Source organism: Arabidopsis thaliana, chromosome 3, assembly GCF_000001735.4.
Source record: "Arabidopsis thaliana chromosome 3, partial sequence".
NCBI lineage: Eukaryota > Viridiplantae > Streptophyta > Magnoliopsida > Brassicales > Brassicaceae > Arabidopsis > Arabidopsis thaliana.
This window is the reverse complement of record NC_003074.8, coordinates 4,428,402-4,443,949: the sequence shown is the minus strand read 5'-3', so window position 1 is coordinate 4,443,949 and position 15,548 is coordinate 4,428,402. Positions and strand designations below refer to the sequence as shown.

General features: G+C 34.0%; 3 protein-coding genes across 11 annotated transcripts; 2 read left to right on the top strand and 1 right to left on the bottom strand.

Annotated features, from left to right (window-relative positions):
- Positions 1–6,615: 6,615 nt before the first annotated feature.
- On the top strand, positions 6,616–8,634 carry AT3G13590 (Cysteine/Histidine-rich C1 domain family protein; the record flags this gene model as incomplete). The annotated part of the gene is made up of 2 exons (NM_112205.1): positions 6,616–6,722; positions 7,200–8,634. 2 exons carry the CDS (start codon positions 6,616–6,618, stop codon positions 8,632–8,634), a joined length of 1,542 nt encoding a protein of 513 aa, NP_187968.1.
- A 10-nt stretch (positions 8,635–8,644) lies between these two features.
- Positions 8,645–10,903, bottom strand: AT3G13580 (Ribosomal protein L30/L7 family protein). 9 transcript variants are annotated; one of them, NM_001338060.1, is made up of 8 exons: positions 10,528–10,797; positions 10,354–10,431; positions 9,962–10,143; positions 9,778–9,875; positions 9,622–9,679; positions 9,456–9,535; positions 9,256–9,358; positions 8,645–9,056 (listed from the first exon to the last, which is right to left on the bottom strand). In NM_001338060.1, the coding sequence occupies exons 3-8, from the start codon at positions 10,139–10,141 to the stop codon at positions 8,841–8,843; spliced, it is 735 nt and encodes a 244-aa protein (NP_001326488.1). In that variant the 5' UTR covers positions 10,142–10,143; positions 10,354–10,431; positions 10,528–10,797; the 3' UTR covers positions 8,645–8,840. The 9 variants fall into 9 exon arrangements, with proteins under 9 accessions (NP_001326488.1, NP_001326486.1, NP_187967.1 ...); NM_001338062.1 differs by lacking the exon at positions 10,354–10,431 and having other exon boundaries at positions 10,528–10,687; positions 10,775–10,797; NM_112204.3 differs by lacking the exon at positions 10,354–10,431 and having other exon boundaries at positions 10,775–10,903.
- An 887-nt stretch (positions 10,904–11,790) lies between these two features.
- Positions 11,791–14,694, top strand: SCL30A (SC35-like splicing factor 30A). Its single transcript, NM_112203.4, has 6 exons — positions 11,791–11,951; positions 12,329–12,493; positions 12,828–12,905; positions 13,631–13,798; positions 13,888–14,019; positions 14,122–14,694. The coding sequence occupies exons 2-6, from the start codon at positions 12,348–12,350 to the stop codon at positions 14,384–14,386; spliced, it is 789 nt and encodes a 262-aa protein (NP_187966.1). The 5' UTR covers positions 11,791–11,951; positions 12,329–12,347; the 3' UTR covers positions 14,387–14,694.
- The last annotated feature ends 854 nt before the right edge of the window (positions 14,695–15,548 follow it).

Sequence of the window (15,548 nt, the reverse complement as noted above, 5' to 3'; positions counted from 1 at the left end):
TATATACTAAGATTTAATGAAAGTTCCTTCTTCCTTTCGTGGCGACCAACAGATTACTAGTCTATTCAATCAAAAGTGTTTTGGTGGGTTAATAAGAACAAGAATTATGGAATTAAATAAGCATAAAATAGGGTGTTTTGATTTACATTTTTTTAATCATGGCGACGCTTTATTGCATAATTTATAATTCATTATGTCTTTCTAAATATTTTATTTTGAATTTTTCATCATCGACATATATACGTTAATATATATTGTAACAAGATCGACACACTAACGTGAAATATATTGTCAATGTATCATAGTAAAAAACATACAAGATCATTGAAATGACTGTCGAATTAATCAGCATCTCCCCATACTATAGCTATACGAAGTTTAACAGGATGTATATGAACAAAAAAAAAAAAAAAACCAGCACAACAAACATGGAGGTATAAGATTTTTTGTAAACATCGATCAATCTACTTAGAAATAGGATTTAAATAATGATTAAGAGGTACTGAGTACCACATAATACATGCATATGCACTCTTTTTTCTTAAGAATTAGGTCGATAGCGACTTGTCTCCTCATATGTCCCTCTAACAAACTTACATATCAACACCTTATAATCAGAATGCACCATTATTCAGCAACATGTATAGTCAAAATAACCATATTTCGTACGTCGTTTAGTATTTAATATTAAACACAAACTTCAATCGAATATTGCTAATATATCGATATTAATCAAAACACGACTGCATTGGTTACACCGGTGGTAACAAGATATTCCTAATTAACAACGCATTTTCTTTTCTTTTTTGTGGTAACAAGTAACAACTTAACATGTATATATAGACTACGATGTTAAGTTATTATTTGTTAATCAATTACCTAAAAGTGATCAAACGGTCACGGAGATAGGTCAAAATATTGATAGATCTCAAGGAAAAAAAATTGACATAATTAATCAAACCATTATGTTCTTAATTGTTAAAAGCTTCTTAAAGTACTTTAAAAGCCATATGAAAACCTTTGCGTATCCTAGTAGTATATTTTAGTAGCATGTACTGAAAAAGTGATACGATGAAGAAAACTTAGAAAAGTAAGTTTGAACATGAGGTCATATACGCGTAACTTTACACATGATACGTATGTAATGAGATACATACGTATATACTATGGATAAAATGATAGACGGTTTAACCTAAAGTTGCCTACGTACGCCGGTACGCGTAACACTGAGAAAAGTGTACAACAATTATTTGTACTCGCGTTTTAAATGTTATACATTAGAATCGATGACGTAGAAAGAAATCATTGTGTAAATTTTTAATAATAGGCTTTATCAGAAGAAAAACAAACTTTTAAAAATAGGTTGAAGAATCCTTCGAAAATAATGAACTAAAAATATTTGATATATGTGTCCGCATAACAAGAATCATAAAATCAATAGCTAGATTAAGCTTGGATCTCATCGATTTTATTCCCTTCATTGAGCATTAACGTTCATCAGTATTTTGAAGTATACAAATAAGTGAATACAACTGTCGGCTCAGATCTCAATGCGTGGATCCTGGTAATAATAAATGCGTGAATTTAAGAGAATTTTACAAACTTGTTACAAATTTTATTAACGTGACAAGACCAATCCCAATTCCCAAATACTATTACTAAAGAAACAAGATACATGTATGAAACTATATATATTTATAAATATAATCCATATGTAAACCGTTTGAAAAAACAATCAACAATTAATACAATTCACTAATAGTAGATGGTTTCCAAATGACAAAATCGTGAACTTGGATTTAGTTCTCTTTATTTAGACCATATTCATTCACGAAACAATTTAAAACCAAGCATCTTAGATTTTGTTCTTAGCATATAATGAAACTGTTTTTGAATCAATTCATTATACACAATATAATACTCTACTTATTAGAAAATGACATAATAGTTTGACGTAAACAAACTTAGGACCGTACAGGATATCGGTAAGCTCGCCACGTGTTGAGTTCACATTGAACCACGAGGGTGATGTCGCTTCAAGTACCACACCGTACCTAACGTGGAGACAACCGTATCTTTTTGACGGCACCCAAATTTATGACACTTTTCATGTCTTCAAGAATCTTTAGATCTGTTAATTGGTAACTAAAGCCAATTTTATGTCTTTTTAATTTACGAAGGACCAATAATATAGTTACAGAACCGTTTAAATATGATTGATATCATCTAATCATAGTGGCTTCTGTAAAGTTCATTGGTCCCCAATTCAATGATTTAACTATTTATTTGTAGTAATAATACCCAACTTGCTTACGGAAAAAAAATACGTATACAAGTTGGCTAAACTTTCTATTATTGAAATTATTGCCCAAGTAACAACTTTTGGAACTCTACTAGATTAACACGGCCTATATTAAAAGGTAATTACCGTTAATAATCTAAAGAGATAATCTTTTTTTTTTTTTATGAATAAATGTTTACATATAGGTTAGCGAGAGATAAGGTCAAAGGATGAGAGAGTGATAGCGTAACAGCGAAAAGCCAGCTGGGAAGCACAAGGACGAATTAAAGAATGCCAGTGAAGATTCAATAAATCGTTTGAGACAATACTAAAATAAAGAAATATGAGAGACCAAAAGAACGAAGCCGCTAGGTTCCAAAAGAAGACGCGGGGTTGGTTCAGTAAAAAGGAGAAAAAGTGCACCGACGCGACGACAAGTAGGAGTGAAACGAACCACCTGTGTTGCGGTGCACCGTCTCGTACTCTCTATTATTGTTGCTTATCTTTTTTTCCAAGAGAGTACGGCCACTTTTGCTTTGTTGACCATTGCTGGATTTTATAGTCTCTTGTTGACTGGCTCGTTCAAAACTCATCTACAGTAGTCACTAATTGCTCTTCTGTCTCAACGTGTGGAATGGATATAACAAATATTGTGAGTCCAAAAAGTAAAACTTTGTTGTGATGATGAAAATGTTCCCATTTATTGGACGGTAGAAGAAAAGGACCAAGGAGTAAACCCAAAAAAAGTGATTTATGGTTTTAGTTGTGGACTATGGATATCATTTAATACTTCATTACTCATCCATCTACCTCTTATTATATATTGATGACAGATATTTATGGTTTCGTTATTTTAGTAACTTATGTTTTTACATGTAAAAATGTTTTATGTTTATTATTTAGACATTAATGGTTATGTTTAGAATATGTAAACATGTTATTACGAATCTGAAATAATGTAAGAAGAGATGTGTTATTATATTAATTGCCGGTTGATTATGATCGAAAAATCCATCAAATTTAACATGCTTATTGTAGTCCGAGTTTGACCATATAGTAAATTTGGTACGAAATGAGATCAAAAGGTCATCATTTCGGAGGGGAGGGATAGTGTTAAGATTTACGTTACAAATACTCAAATCCCTAATTAGAACTAGACATTGATTAATCTATTAGTTGTCTTATTCTAAATTCATAAAATTTAACAAAATGTAAGCACATACTATATAATAACTTAAATCTTATAGTGAAGTATAAATTCAAAGTTTTACATATATATAGACAATTTAATTTTACTTTTGAAATCGCTTACCTTCAGTTTTTTTTTCCTTTATTTTTCTTTTAACTACATCATACTTTAACAATCTAAAATTAAATTGTCTATATGGCCCGTTGACCTTTTTCACACGGTTTTACTTGCAACAATTGACTTTTTCTATATTCTAACGTCACTAGCATTTCCGAGGAATTTTTTTTTTAATTGTTTTCTTGTTGACCTATTCATTTTGTCCATACAATATACTATCTCAGTAGCTAGTAATTGCCAATGGCGAAAATGTCAATGTTATTATTTTCTATATGGACCAAAAAAAGTATTTTTACTTGTTAAAATTAAGGTCTAAGCTACAAACAAGTTTTGGTCTACTAGTTTTGAAAGAGTCAGTTCATACATCTCAACCAAATTAGGTGATATCATACATTTACACTTTTACTGGTTCAAATCTTTTTAAAATTTTTTTATTTTAATTGTTCTTGAGGAAATTAAATATGAAGTGAAACTAAAACTTGCGTCCCATAAATGAAAGTTTCAAACTATATATGTCATCTATCGACTATCGCCATCATCAGTTCATGTTCATTGCCGTCCATTTCAACATGGGGCCCAAACATTTTATCAAAAAAAAAGGAGTTCAAAATAAAAAATGTCATCTATCGAATATCTTAATTAGTGAGATGCTTTCATTAGGTCAAATAGTATTTTAAGTTATTAATAGCTATCTACTTTGGAATATATATGTCATATTAAGATATTTTTTTTTTTGCCAAGCATATCAATATATAGTTTTAATATGTGAATTTGTATCACTTGGAGGCCAGCTTTATAAGGTTAGTTTTTTCTTTTCCAGCTTCTGTTTGAAAGCTTGGTCTAGCCTCCTAATACATATATATGTGATCTAAAGAATTATACAAATCTATTACTCAAAATATTGTTATTTTATATATTTAACGCCAATGTTATAATATTTTATTATTACTCAAAAAAAAAAAAAACTAGGTGAAGCTATAGAGAATTAGATGTTCTCATAATCATGGGATTTTAATTTTAATGTCTCTATCTTGGGCAAAAAATGTCAACATCAAGACTTTTAACATTTTGATAAGGTCAGTCGCTTGATCCCAGTATTTGTAGAACTTGAACGGCAAGTTAGTCTATGAAAAGTACTCTTAAAACAAGTTAGTATATGAAGTCAAAACGATAGAGTGTATCCCAAGAAAATTACGGTCAAGTCAACCATAAAGATGATTTTAGAAAGAACAAAATAAACGAAATTTCAAAGTAAAAGCTAAACTTTGTAATCTTACCCTTTTACAATTTACATAGTCAAATCATCTGTTCCCTTTCAGCTACCGAAAGCTAATTATCCACGAAGACATATGTGTTATTTATGGTGATGATCACCAGACCAACCACGTACTTGGTATTTTTAGTATAATACTAAAATTCAGTTTGTACACATAATCGTGTAATTATTAGATAATCATGATTATAAATGAATGAAACATAATCTTAGTTAGGATAGGTACGACCATGCACAATCCATGCCTTTCAATTCAAAAACCACAAGGTGATCAGATCTAGAAGATAATCATATACATCCAAAATTTAATTAAGAGACTTGATTTGTTTAAAGACCACAGAAATACATAAGTACTACAGCTAATCGATATTAATAATTCAGATTATGTGAAACATGTTCAGTAGTTGTACCAATTTAAAATTCAAATTATGGTCTGGTTTAGCCTTTTAATTAGGCAAATAATAACATGGGTTCATGAAATTTATTTTTTCCCCGATATATCACATTTGGTTACTAATTAAACACCAATATATATTATTATACACATGTTTTAACATTGTTTTGATAAAGAAATCACATTTTCCCTTCTCAAAGTCAACTGTATATATCATGCCGTTATGTTCCCGCTAATTATAGATGATCATGCCATAGTTTCTTCCGTTAAGATTTTAGTTGTATCTACAAAATTTCATCACAATAATGCAAAACCTTTGGACTACAACAATCCGGGACTGAATGAAATAAAATAAGGATATTTAAAAGAGAAGTAAGGTAATCATATTCATGAGAAATAAATTGGTTCGTTAGTATACTAAATATCCAGACCATGTGCTTGTATTTGTTAAGTTCACCATATCGAAATTTCAAAAATTGCATGAAACAAACATATTAAGTAAACAAACAATTAAGAGACATAAATCATAATGAAACAAAGCTGGCTTGCACAACAACAACCCCAAGATATAAACAAGAAGAGCCATATCTATAGATTCAATGCAATGAATACCTTCCATTGACAAAAGTCTGATCCTCTGTCTCTTTCAATCTGATCTTTATCATCCAGATTTCCTTTATTATATGTGATTCATGTGTTTGAGTCTCTATGATAACAAGAGTTTTCATTGGTTCATGAGAAGTTCGAACAAAGTTTCAAATCATGAGCCATTTCTGGTATACCATAGCTCACCTGTCATCATCCGCTACATACCTGTCACCTAAACGAAATCAAGCAATTAGGATGCACTGATATCTCATTCTCACCTACCATACTACTATTTTTAAATATTGATTTATAACCAAAAAATCAAGATTACAATTCTCTTTGGAGATGATTATATCTTCACGTTACAAATTAACAAAATAAATTAAGATGGATATGAAAATAGTGAAATAAAAAGGAAGATGTAGTTTTGAAAATAATAACATTTCTTTTCTGATTCCTCCTTACCATGAATGTACAGAGACAAGTACAACTAGCTGTACTTGGAATTGGAGTCATAAAAAAAGATTAAATGTCATAAATGTTAACAGGTTTGGGAGACTAATTGCAGCAACAAGGTACTACGGAAACTAAGATCTGGGAATTATTTAGTTAATAAATGACCCACTATTGAAGTCACATGGGTTTTGTGATAAGTTTTGGAGACAAAGTTTCCATGATATGGCTAACTAGGCAGAATATTAGCTGGATATAACACTACTCCTTTGACACAATAATCTCTTCAACGATTCAGTTTCGAAAATCTTGTTGCGTGCATGAATCTGTTAGGCACTAGAAACATGATGACTCTGTCTAAGAGATCTTCGAAGACGAAGACTGGTTCTGTTTGGTTTTCGTATCTAGAGGAACATCTAGTAAATGTGTTTTGATAGAATTTACTTGCTCGATATTAGCAGTTATTACTAAATCCAAGGGACTCAGAAACAGGGGAGAGATCAAGCAGAGGAACATGCAACTGATCATGGGCTATCTAAGCTCTTTATTTTATTTTGGCCCAATCAAAACCTTAGCACAAAATGGGCCTACGACAATTTGAAGCCCAAATTCCAAGATTAGCATCTGGCTTAAACCTTTACGAGTTTTACATACAAAGAAAGTAATCAGATACGATTACAAAATAACATTATTGTTCTTTACTTTGTGCTAACCAAATCAAGACCTCACAAACAAAGTATTGTTATGGACTTAGCTTTTTCTCCAAGCATCGTAAAACCGAAGATATCCTCGTCTTTGTTGTACTTGTACCTAAAGAAGGAGAATAACAATATATCTATTTATACGATTATAGTCCTTAACAAAATCACATCACCATAATGTATTTCCCATCTGATCACGCTAGACACATATTTGAAGAATCTCCACGCGATTCTAGAGATGCAATTTGCAAATTGTGTAAAAGTACGGTTTCTTTTGAATCTTTCGCATATTATTGTCGTGAATGTAGATCCCATTTCCATAAGGATTGTCTCACAATAATCAATGCAAAGATTCATGAGCATACACTAACTTTCATTCGTAGAGAGAATCCGTTCCCTTGTGATGTTTGTGGGAGGGATGATAAAGGTATGGATATGTACGGATGTTTACAATGCGATTTCTTTGTACATAGACAGTGTATATTCCTACCAAAGGTTATAAAGCTCACACGTCACTCACAGCGTCTCTCTCACGTTTTTCGTATCTCTGATGGTGATAACATTTGTGGAGTTTGCCGGAGCCAAGTTGATGTTAGATATGGAGGATATTCTTGTATTGAGAAGACATGTAATTATGTTGTCCATTCAAGCTGTATAATTCGTTTTGATGTGTGGGATGGCAAAGATCTTGAAGAAGAGCCTGAACCAGAGGAGATTGACTCTCAAGTTGATCTTGCTGCGTTGGTGGAAATAGATGGAAAATCAGTACGCCATTTTAGCCATGAACATGATTTATTGAGACTCGATATGGGCGAAAAAGAAGAAAGTGGACAAGTATGTCAAGCCTGTGTCCTTCCAATTGAATTTGGTAGTTTCTTGGGTTGCAAGCAATGCGACTTTGCTCTTCACGACGTGTGTGCGAGTCTTCCTCGGAAGATGGAACATGGGATACATATTCATCCGCTTACCATACATGTTGACGCGATGAACAACGAAAATGGGTTCTTCACTTGCTCTGTATGTAACCAACATTCTTGCGGATTCATGTACAAGTGTTGCCAAGAAGATTGTGAGTTTAAAATAGATGTGAAGTGTGCTTCTTTTGCCGAACCATTCGACCATAGTATGCATAAACATCCTCTTTATCTGGCTATATACTTTGATGAATTTATTTACAGGTGTGAAGGTTGCACTCAATCTTCAAGATTTGCAGCAAAATGTTACAAAGGATGCTGGTTTCCCTTGGAGTTCAAATGCTTGAATTTACCAAAACTGGTAAAATACAAGTATGACTCGCACTCACTCACTCTATACAGTGATAAATATTACTCGAAGAGTTTTCAGCTTGAGTGGTGGTGTGAGATTTGCGAAGAAAATATAAACAAAAAGAAACTTTTCTACACCTGCCATGAATGCTGCACGACTCTACATGTTGAATGCATCTTAGGGAAATACCCTTATTTGAAGTCTGGCCATAGGATCAAAGTTAGTGGTTTGGAGGTCGAGATTGCTTCAAACAATGGTGTTTCTCGGCCGGTGTGTCATACATGTCACCGTATTTGCCAAGACAAAAAAAAATTTAATGGAAAAGATGATGTATATTTTTGTTCTATCAAGTGTATTCATTCTACCAAATGAGTCCTGTATAAAAATGCAATGCAAGTGACGATGTAATGTGGAAGGAAATAAATGATGTGTTCTTACAATTTCAAACTTATAAAATATCAAAGTCTTTCACCGTAAATGTTTACTTCGCCTCAATGGCAACACAAGCAAGCGAACAGAAGTTTTCCACCTATAGCAAAACGTTTCCTAGGGAGTTTCAGAGCAATAACGCTTACGCTTCAGTTCATTCTCCTAACGAGCTCGTTGATGAAGTTCTCGCGGTTTCCAGCATCTCCTCCTTCCACGTAATGGTTCCTCTTCTTCTTCATCCCTCCCAATGGAGCCTTCAACTGGAATGGCCACAAAAAGTTATTGGCTTCCTTGAAATGTGGCCCAACCGTCATGATCTCATGGATCAGATCCTCAACGCAGATGATGCCATGCTTTCCTAGCCCCTGATTCAACAGCAAAGGATATGTAAATATAGAGAAGACATAGAGTTTTGATGATAAATGACAATCCATATCTGTTAGACAAATTGAATCCAACATTGATGATAATACATCATTTTTTCTAGGACAGGGATAACGGCAATAATATTGACTTTAGGAACTGAACCAGACTTGATGAAGGAGATAGGTTGATGATATGCACCTGATCTACAATAGAATTGTCTGTTAAGGCAGTCCTCTGGTGGTTAAGCTTTCCAAAACCTCGTTTGTAAATCAATTCCTTCACACTTTTTAAGTTCGGGTATCTGAGGAAAACAAGAGTCGTCCATGGTAAGACTACCACTTACTAATGAGGTTAAATAAGAAAAGAAAGTTTTGAAATGTAAGCACGAAGAGGGGTACCCATAGGTTACATAGGGTTCAACACGGCGAAGCATGTTAATGGTTGCCTTGTTGACCTTCAAGAACACACCATTGAAAATCTGCAATAAATGATTTTAAGTGTCAGATACGATCCTTTTGTATCATTGGTTAACATATTACAAAGTTCTCATCATAAGATTGTTACCTGTCTTAAACGCAAAAGTTGCAAAATCTTCTTTGTCTTTGGGTCAATGGCATTGATACTGATGATAGAAACAAATAGATAGAAAAATGAGAAAACAGTTATAGAAGTAACACATCATCCTTATACTTGGGAGATAGTAATAGTAGATCATATTACCCACGGATACGGATAATGAAAAGCAGTTTAGCTTCTGGGTCAACATAAAAGCCTCCTTTCAATTTTGCCTCACGCTTCAGCTGGATTAATTCCCTTTCCTGAAGAAAACAAGTAGCAGAAACGCTCAATGAATTTGCATTTCTCACATTAGAAAAAATTGCAAACTAAGCTTGTAGAAAAATACTTTCTCCTGGTACTCCTTGGAGTACTGTTTAGCCCGGTTAAATATGAGTTTCCTCTTCTCAGCATTCTGCTTTTTGGCAGCCTCAAGCTCCTGTTTCTTGGCAAGTGCCCATTCTTCCTCCCTCTTTCTCTTCTTCAACACTGACTCAGGAACAACAGTCTTGGACTCTGCTTCAGTCATTTCTGTAAATTACATAGCCAAAGAACAAAATTGGAATACTCAATCGTTTAACTACACTTTTCCTGAAGAGAGAAACTGAAAAACAAACAAAATTAGATGCTACTGCTAATAAAATCAAAGCAAGAATTCCAGCTTCTTAGATAATGCAAGTGAAAACATATATAAAAATGTAACAAGTGAAATGGAATTGTGTTACACGAGTGAAACATAACCTTTCACCAAAATGATACAAAAGGTTTTAGGCTCCAAAAATCAATACTTTCAGGCAATTACTAGCATAATCCTCGTGTCTGTTGTCATACATATCAGAAAAAATCTTTTAAAAAACCTAGGAAATGGTCCACAAGTCATAGATCCAATTACATTCTATCACACAGGTTATGCACCTTAAAGACTCTTAATTTTTGTAAAGTAATCCAATTGCTAGATCACATGCGTTGTTTAGAGAGCTTTCTCAGGATTCCACCTTCTTCTGAACCAATAGCTAGATTTGTTTAGGCCAAATAAAGCCGAACCACTACCAAAACACACATAGCTTTCCTAAACCTGACCAATGCAATCGCGCAGCTCGAAACACGATTGATTTCTGCAACGATGTATGTTGAGAGGGCGAAGAGAAAGAAGAAGACTAACCGGCGATCACGGACGTCGGCGGTAGGATAGAGTGGAGGCGGGGCCGTTAACGAAGTGAAAAAGAGGGAGCGAAGCAAAAAAAAAAATCATTTTATAGTATGAGAAATTTTTGGACTAGGGCTTCGTTATGTTTTTATGATTTCGCTTTTACCCTATTAGAGTTGCGATATTTTTTGTTTTGACTCAGATAATTCGGCTTTACAAACAGACCCTTGGTTTATATTTTCTACTCTCTTCACATGTTTTTTAACTTTCAAAAACTTTTCTTATCAACTTTTTTGTTTCTTAAATTCAAAGATGAATGAACCACTCGACTAAAATAGTTTAACAGTTTTTTAGTTTATTTTCTTTCAAATTGGTATCTTAGATATATCATTCAATTTGACCATATATTTAAATCGTTGATATGAACTTTACTATTATTTCTCTTTGAAAAAAAAGAAAAATGTATGGCTAATGTCTCTTGAATGCCAAGAACACATTTTGTTAGTAACAAAGTGATTGGAATAAAACTAAATCGATTAATTTATTATTATGCATTTTGATTGGAGAAGTTGTCGAAACACACATACGGAAAACATAAAATTGTAAGAGTAACAAGTGATTTCAAATTTTAGTGTAGAATACATAACAAAAAAAGTTAGATATTTTCATTTTTTAATCAACCAAACATAATTTCAATGATAAACGATCAAAATAAACCGGCTTAATATAAGATATATCCTCATATTCTATCACAAGAGTTAGATTGAACCAATACTTAAATTCCTCTAAATTACTCTCATAAGAACAAGATTCAAACTTTACAATTAAGTTAAGAAATTAACTACATTTAATGGATCTGTTGATTTTAAAAAAAAAAACTACATTAACTGGGTCTACATGTAATATAAGAAAGTATGGTGCGTAAAACTAAACGTTTGGAAGGAATTTGGGGCAAAAGTTGACAAAGGGAAAAACGAAAGGATTTGTAGACAATACATAAGAAAGGAAATAAAATAAAAAATTGCAGAAAAAACCCTAATGACCCGTTCGCTTCAGACCATAAGATCCAAAACCATAAAACTAGGTTTCACACTTTCTCTCTAAACACTGTCTCTTTTCTCCGATACATATCCCGCCGCTTCCCCTGTGTTTTTCTTCGCCGTCCGTCGTTCTTTTCAACTCCTTAGCTGCGGTAAGTCTCTTGATGCTTAATCTGTTCTCCTTTCTTCTTCTTCGTCGTCTTATCTTATCGGCAGTGGTTAATTAAGGTCTATTGAATTGATCTCAAATTTGTATTCTTGTTTAGGATCGATCTTTCTTGTTGTTACTTGAGATGTTCTCCGATAGCTTAGTTCTTAGTTTGAAACTCATTATTAGCTAGATGTATATCCACATTCAGTAATTGTTTTATGGCTTGGAATTTGTAGAATTCAAATTTGGTTTTATACTTTTTTGAAGTCTTCTCTAGATGTGTGTAAGCTTCTGCGGTGGTTCTTCTATTTCTTAATCATTCAATCATATCTAGCACATTCTCTGACTCAATTTCTGTTGGTTACTTGATTGATATAGATATTAAAGTCTAGACACAATGAGAGGAAGGAGCTACACGCCATCACCACCAAGGGGTTATGGAAGGAGGGGCCGGAGCCCTAGCCCTCGGGGCCGGTTTGGTGGGAGTCGTGACAGTGATCTCCCAACCAGTCTCTTGGTTCGCAACTTACGTCATGATTGCAGGTATATTCTTTACTACTGCATGTGTATACTACTCTTTTCTCTCTTACACAAAATTATATATTTCTTTTCAATGATTTTGTTTCCTTGTAAGTTTTCGTGAGTCCATTACTTGTTTAGCCTTGTCTAAAAGGCTTTCCTAAAGCTGATGTATGACTCATCATCAAAGATTGGTTTGGTGGATTTTTTTGTGTGGCAAAAACTGATTTAGAAGCATGTAAAACGTATATTTCATTATTTTTAGATAGCGCATGCATAAACTTGTGTATCCATATTACTAGAAAATCACAGTTGTTTACAATTGGTTGACTCTGTTTTCTCTTGACCTTTTCTCCAGGCAAGAAGACCTCAGGAGGCCATTTGAGCAGTTTGGTCCCGTCAAGGACATCTACCTTCCTAGGGATTACTATACTGGGTGAGGATGCTCTGTAGATAAGACATTGAATGTTTATACATCCAGGGCATAATTTTACATTACTTCAATTAGACTATGTCTCTTTCTTATTGTTTTCTTTTGCTTCGTAAACCACCTTTTGTGAATCCTACATTCCATCGTATGCAGCTCATGAATTTGTTAGATTTATAAGAATTTTCTGAAAGGTCTATGTCAAACATGTCCGGTTTTATATCCAATCTTCCCAAAATCACATTTGGAGCCTTGAAACGTTTGTTTTATCTACACTTAGGTTTTCAGCTTAAGTCTAGTACACCTAAAACTTCGCCCTCTTCGAGTCACTTTAGGGAAAGAATACAGTGATATGTTCCATGTTCGGTCACACTTCGAGTCTGTTTATTAAAGTTGTTGAGGTTTAACAGTGAATCTAGAGAGTTGAAGAGACCAATGAAGTAATTAGAGTTCTTTGGAAGATGTTCTAAATGGTAGTGAAGGTTGGAAGGAAGTTGGGTTTGAATTCAATTTGAAGAGATATCAAGTCTTGGAGAAGTCATCTTTATACTGAAACTTGCAAGGTTTGCAGGCAAGTGCTTGCTTTTTCATGTTTATAACGATGGCTTCTATTGCAGGAGATTGTAATGCCAACTTTTTCTACAGGCTTCTCGTCAAAGCTGTACATCTTTCTTGCTTATTGTGTTTTTGGTTCTAGGCTGAGATTTTTTGTTTGTTTGTTGGATTTGTTGCAGAGATCCAAGGGGGTTTGGATTCATTCAGTTTATGGATCCTGCTGATGCTGCTGAGGCTAAACATCAAATGGATGGTTATCTTCTTCTTGGTCGTGAGTTGACTGTCGTATTTGCTGAAGAAAACCGGAAGAAGCCAACTGAGATGAGAACAAGGGATCGAGGTGGAAGGTGAATTGACATTCTTCCTAGAAAAAAGCATTAGTTTGTCTATACAATGAGATGACTTGATCTCAACTTGTATCTTTTCATGTTTGTAGGAGCAACAGATTCCAGGACAGAAGACGTTCTCCTCCTCGGTACTCTCGGTCTCCTCCTCCTCGCCGTGGTCGTAGATCACGATCACGTAGCCGCGGCTATAATTCTCCTCCCGCTAAAAGACATCAATCTAGGTAACTAGCTCTGCATGCCTGTGAAATTCATACTGACAGATATTCTTACAGTTAACTGATGGATTAAACCACCCTCTACTCTCCAACTCTGTCTTATGGCAGGTCTGTCTCACCTCAGGATAGACGATATGAGAAGGAGAGGTCATACTCTCGCTCACCACCCCATAATGGCTCAAGGGTTCGCAGTGGAAGTCCTGGGAGAGTGAAGAGCCACAGCAGAAGCCCAAGAAGAAGCGTGAGCCCAAGAAAAAACAGGAGCTACACGCCAGAACAAGCAAGGAGCCAAAGCCCTGTCCCTAGGCAGAGCAGGAGCCCGACCCCAGTCCCTCGTGGAGCACAAAATGGAGACCGTTCTCCAAGCCAGTGATTTATGATTACACCATATATCTCTCTACTCTTCAGTTTTTCAGTCTTGTTCTGTTTGATCAGATATTTTGTTTGCCTCAGATTGATATTTCCCTACTTAGACAGATATTTGTAGTGCTATTGGTATTTTGCTTTATGTTTGATCCATGGATGATCTTGAGACAGTATTTTGAATTAGCATGTGTTATTTGTCATCTTATCTTTTTAGATCTCATCTAACATTGTTATGGTGAAAAAGATGGTCCTATTATGGGAGCTTTTTGACGTAAGGCTCCTTTTGTTTTGAATCGGCATTTGAACACTTTCCAGCTATTTTCTTCTGCTTTCTTTTTCCAAAAAGCATCTAAGAAAAAAAAAACTTTGTTTCTTTCTTTCAAACAAAATGCCAAGATTAACGGTTTCTTACTTTTTAGTTTTTTCTCTTAACATTGGAAGTTTTATTCCAAAATCCAAACCCTGAGACAAGTCAAGTTATTAATTACAAGTGGTCATATGGTATATGAGTGTTACTAACGATTCTGTTCTTTTAGCCAGAAATTTTTTCTTCTGTTGACTTGTCTGAGTCTCTCGATCCGACAAAAGTCTTGGTCGTCGCAGGTTTTTGAATTTTCAGTTTTCCCGTAGAGCACTTAAGCTTGGATCGAAATGCACGGCGATAATGTCGATAATCAATTCTTTCTTCGTTTTGGAGAAATTTGGAAACAATTGTTTGCTATTTTAATGATCCCATAAAATAAATATATACGAAAACTTAATTAGGCAATTCTAAAAGACTATCAATTTCCGAATAATGGTGAATATATATATTTCTGAATCATTTTTAACGGTGATGAAAGAAACTGCCAAATCAAGAACAATTTGAGCATGCAAGAAACATTTCCAAGAAAACATTTGGGAGTCATGCACATGAAATTAGCAAACTCACGAATCTTTCTTTTGATTCAAGATTATATTTAAATAAAAATTGGTATAAAACGAAAGAAAATGAGAAGAGCGTGGTAATCGAGCCTCTTACAATCTTGTTTTCTTGTTTATTTGTTAATTTAGTATTCTTTTATTATGAAGGTGGAATATTGCCGTATTATTAGTTGTTAACGGACTTTAAAATATTTGTTAATATTTTTGAACTGTTTTATTTGATTTTCTTAAAAAGTATAATGCAA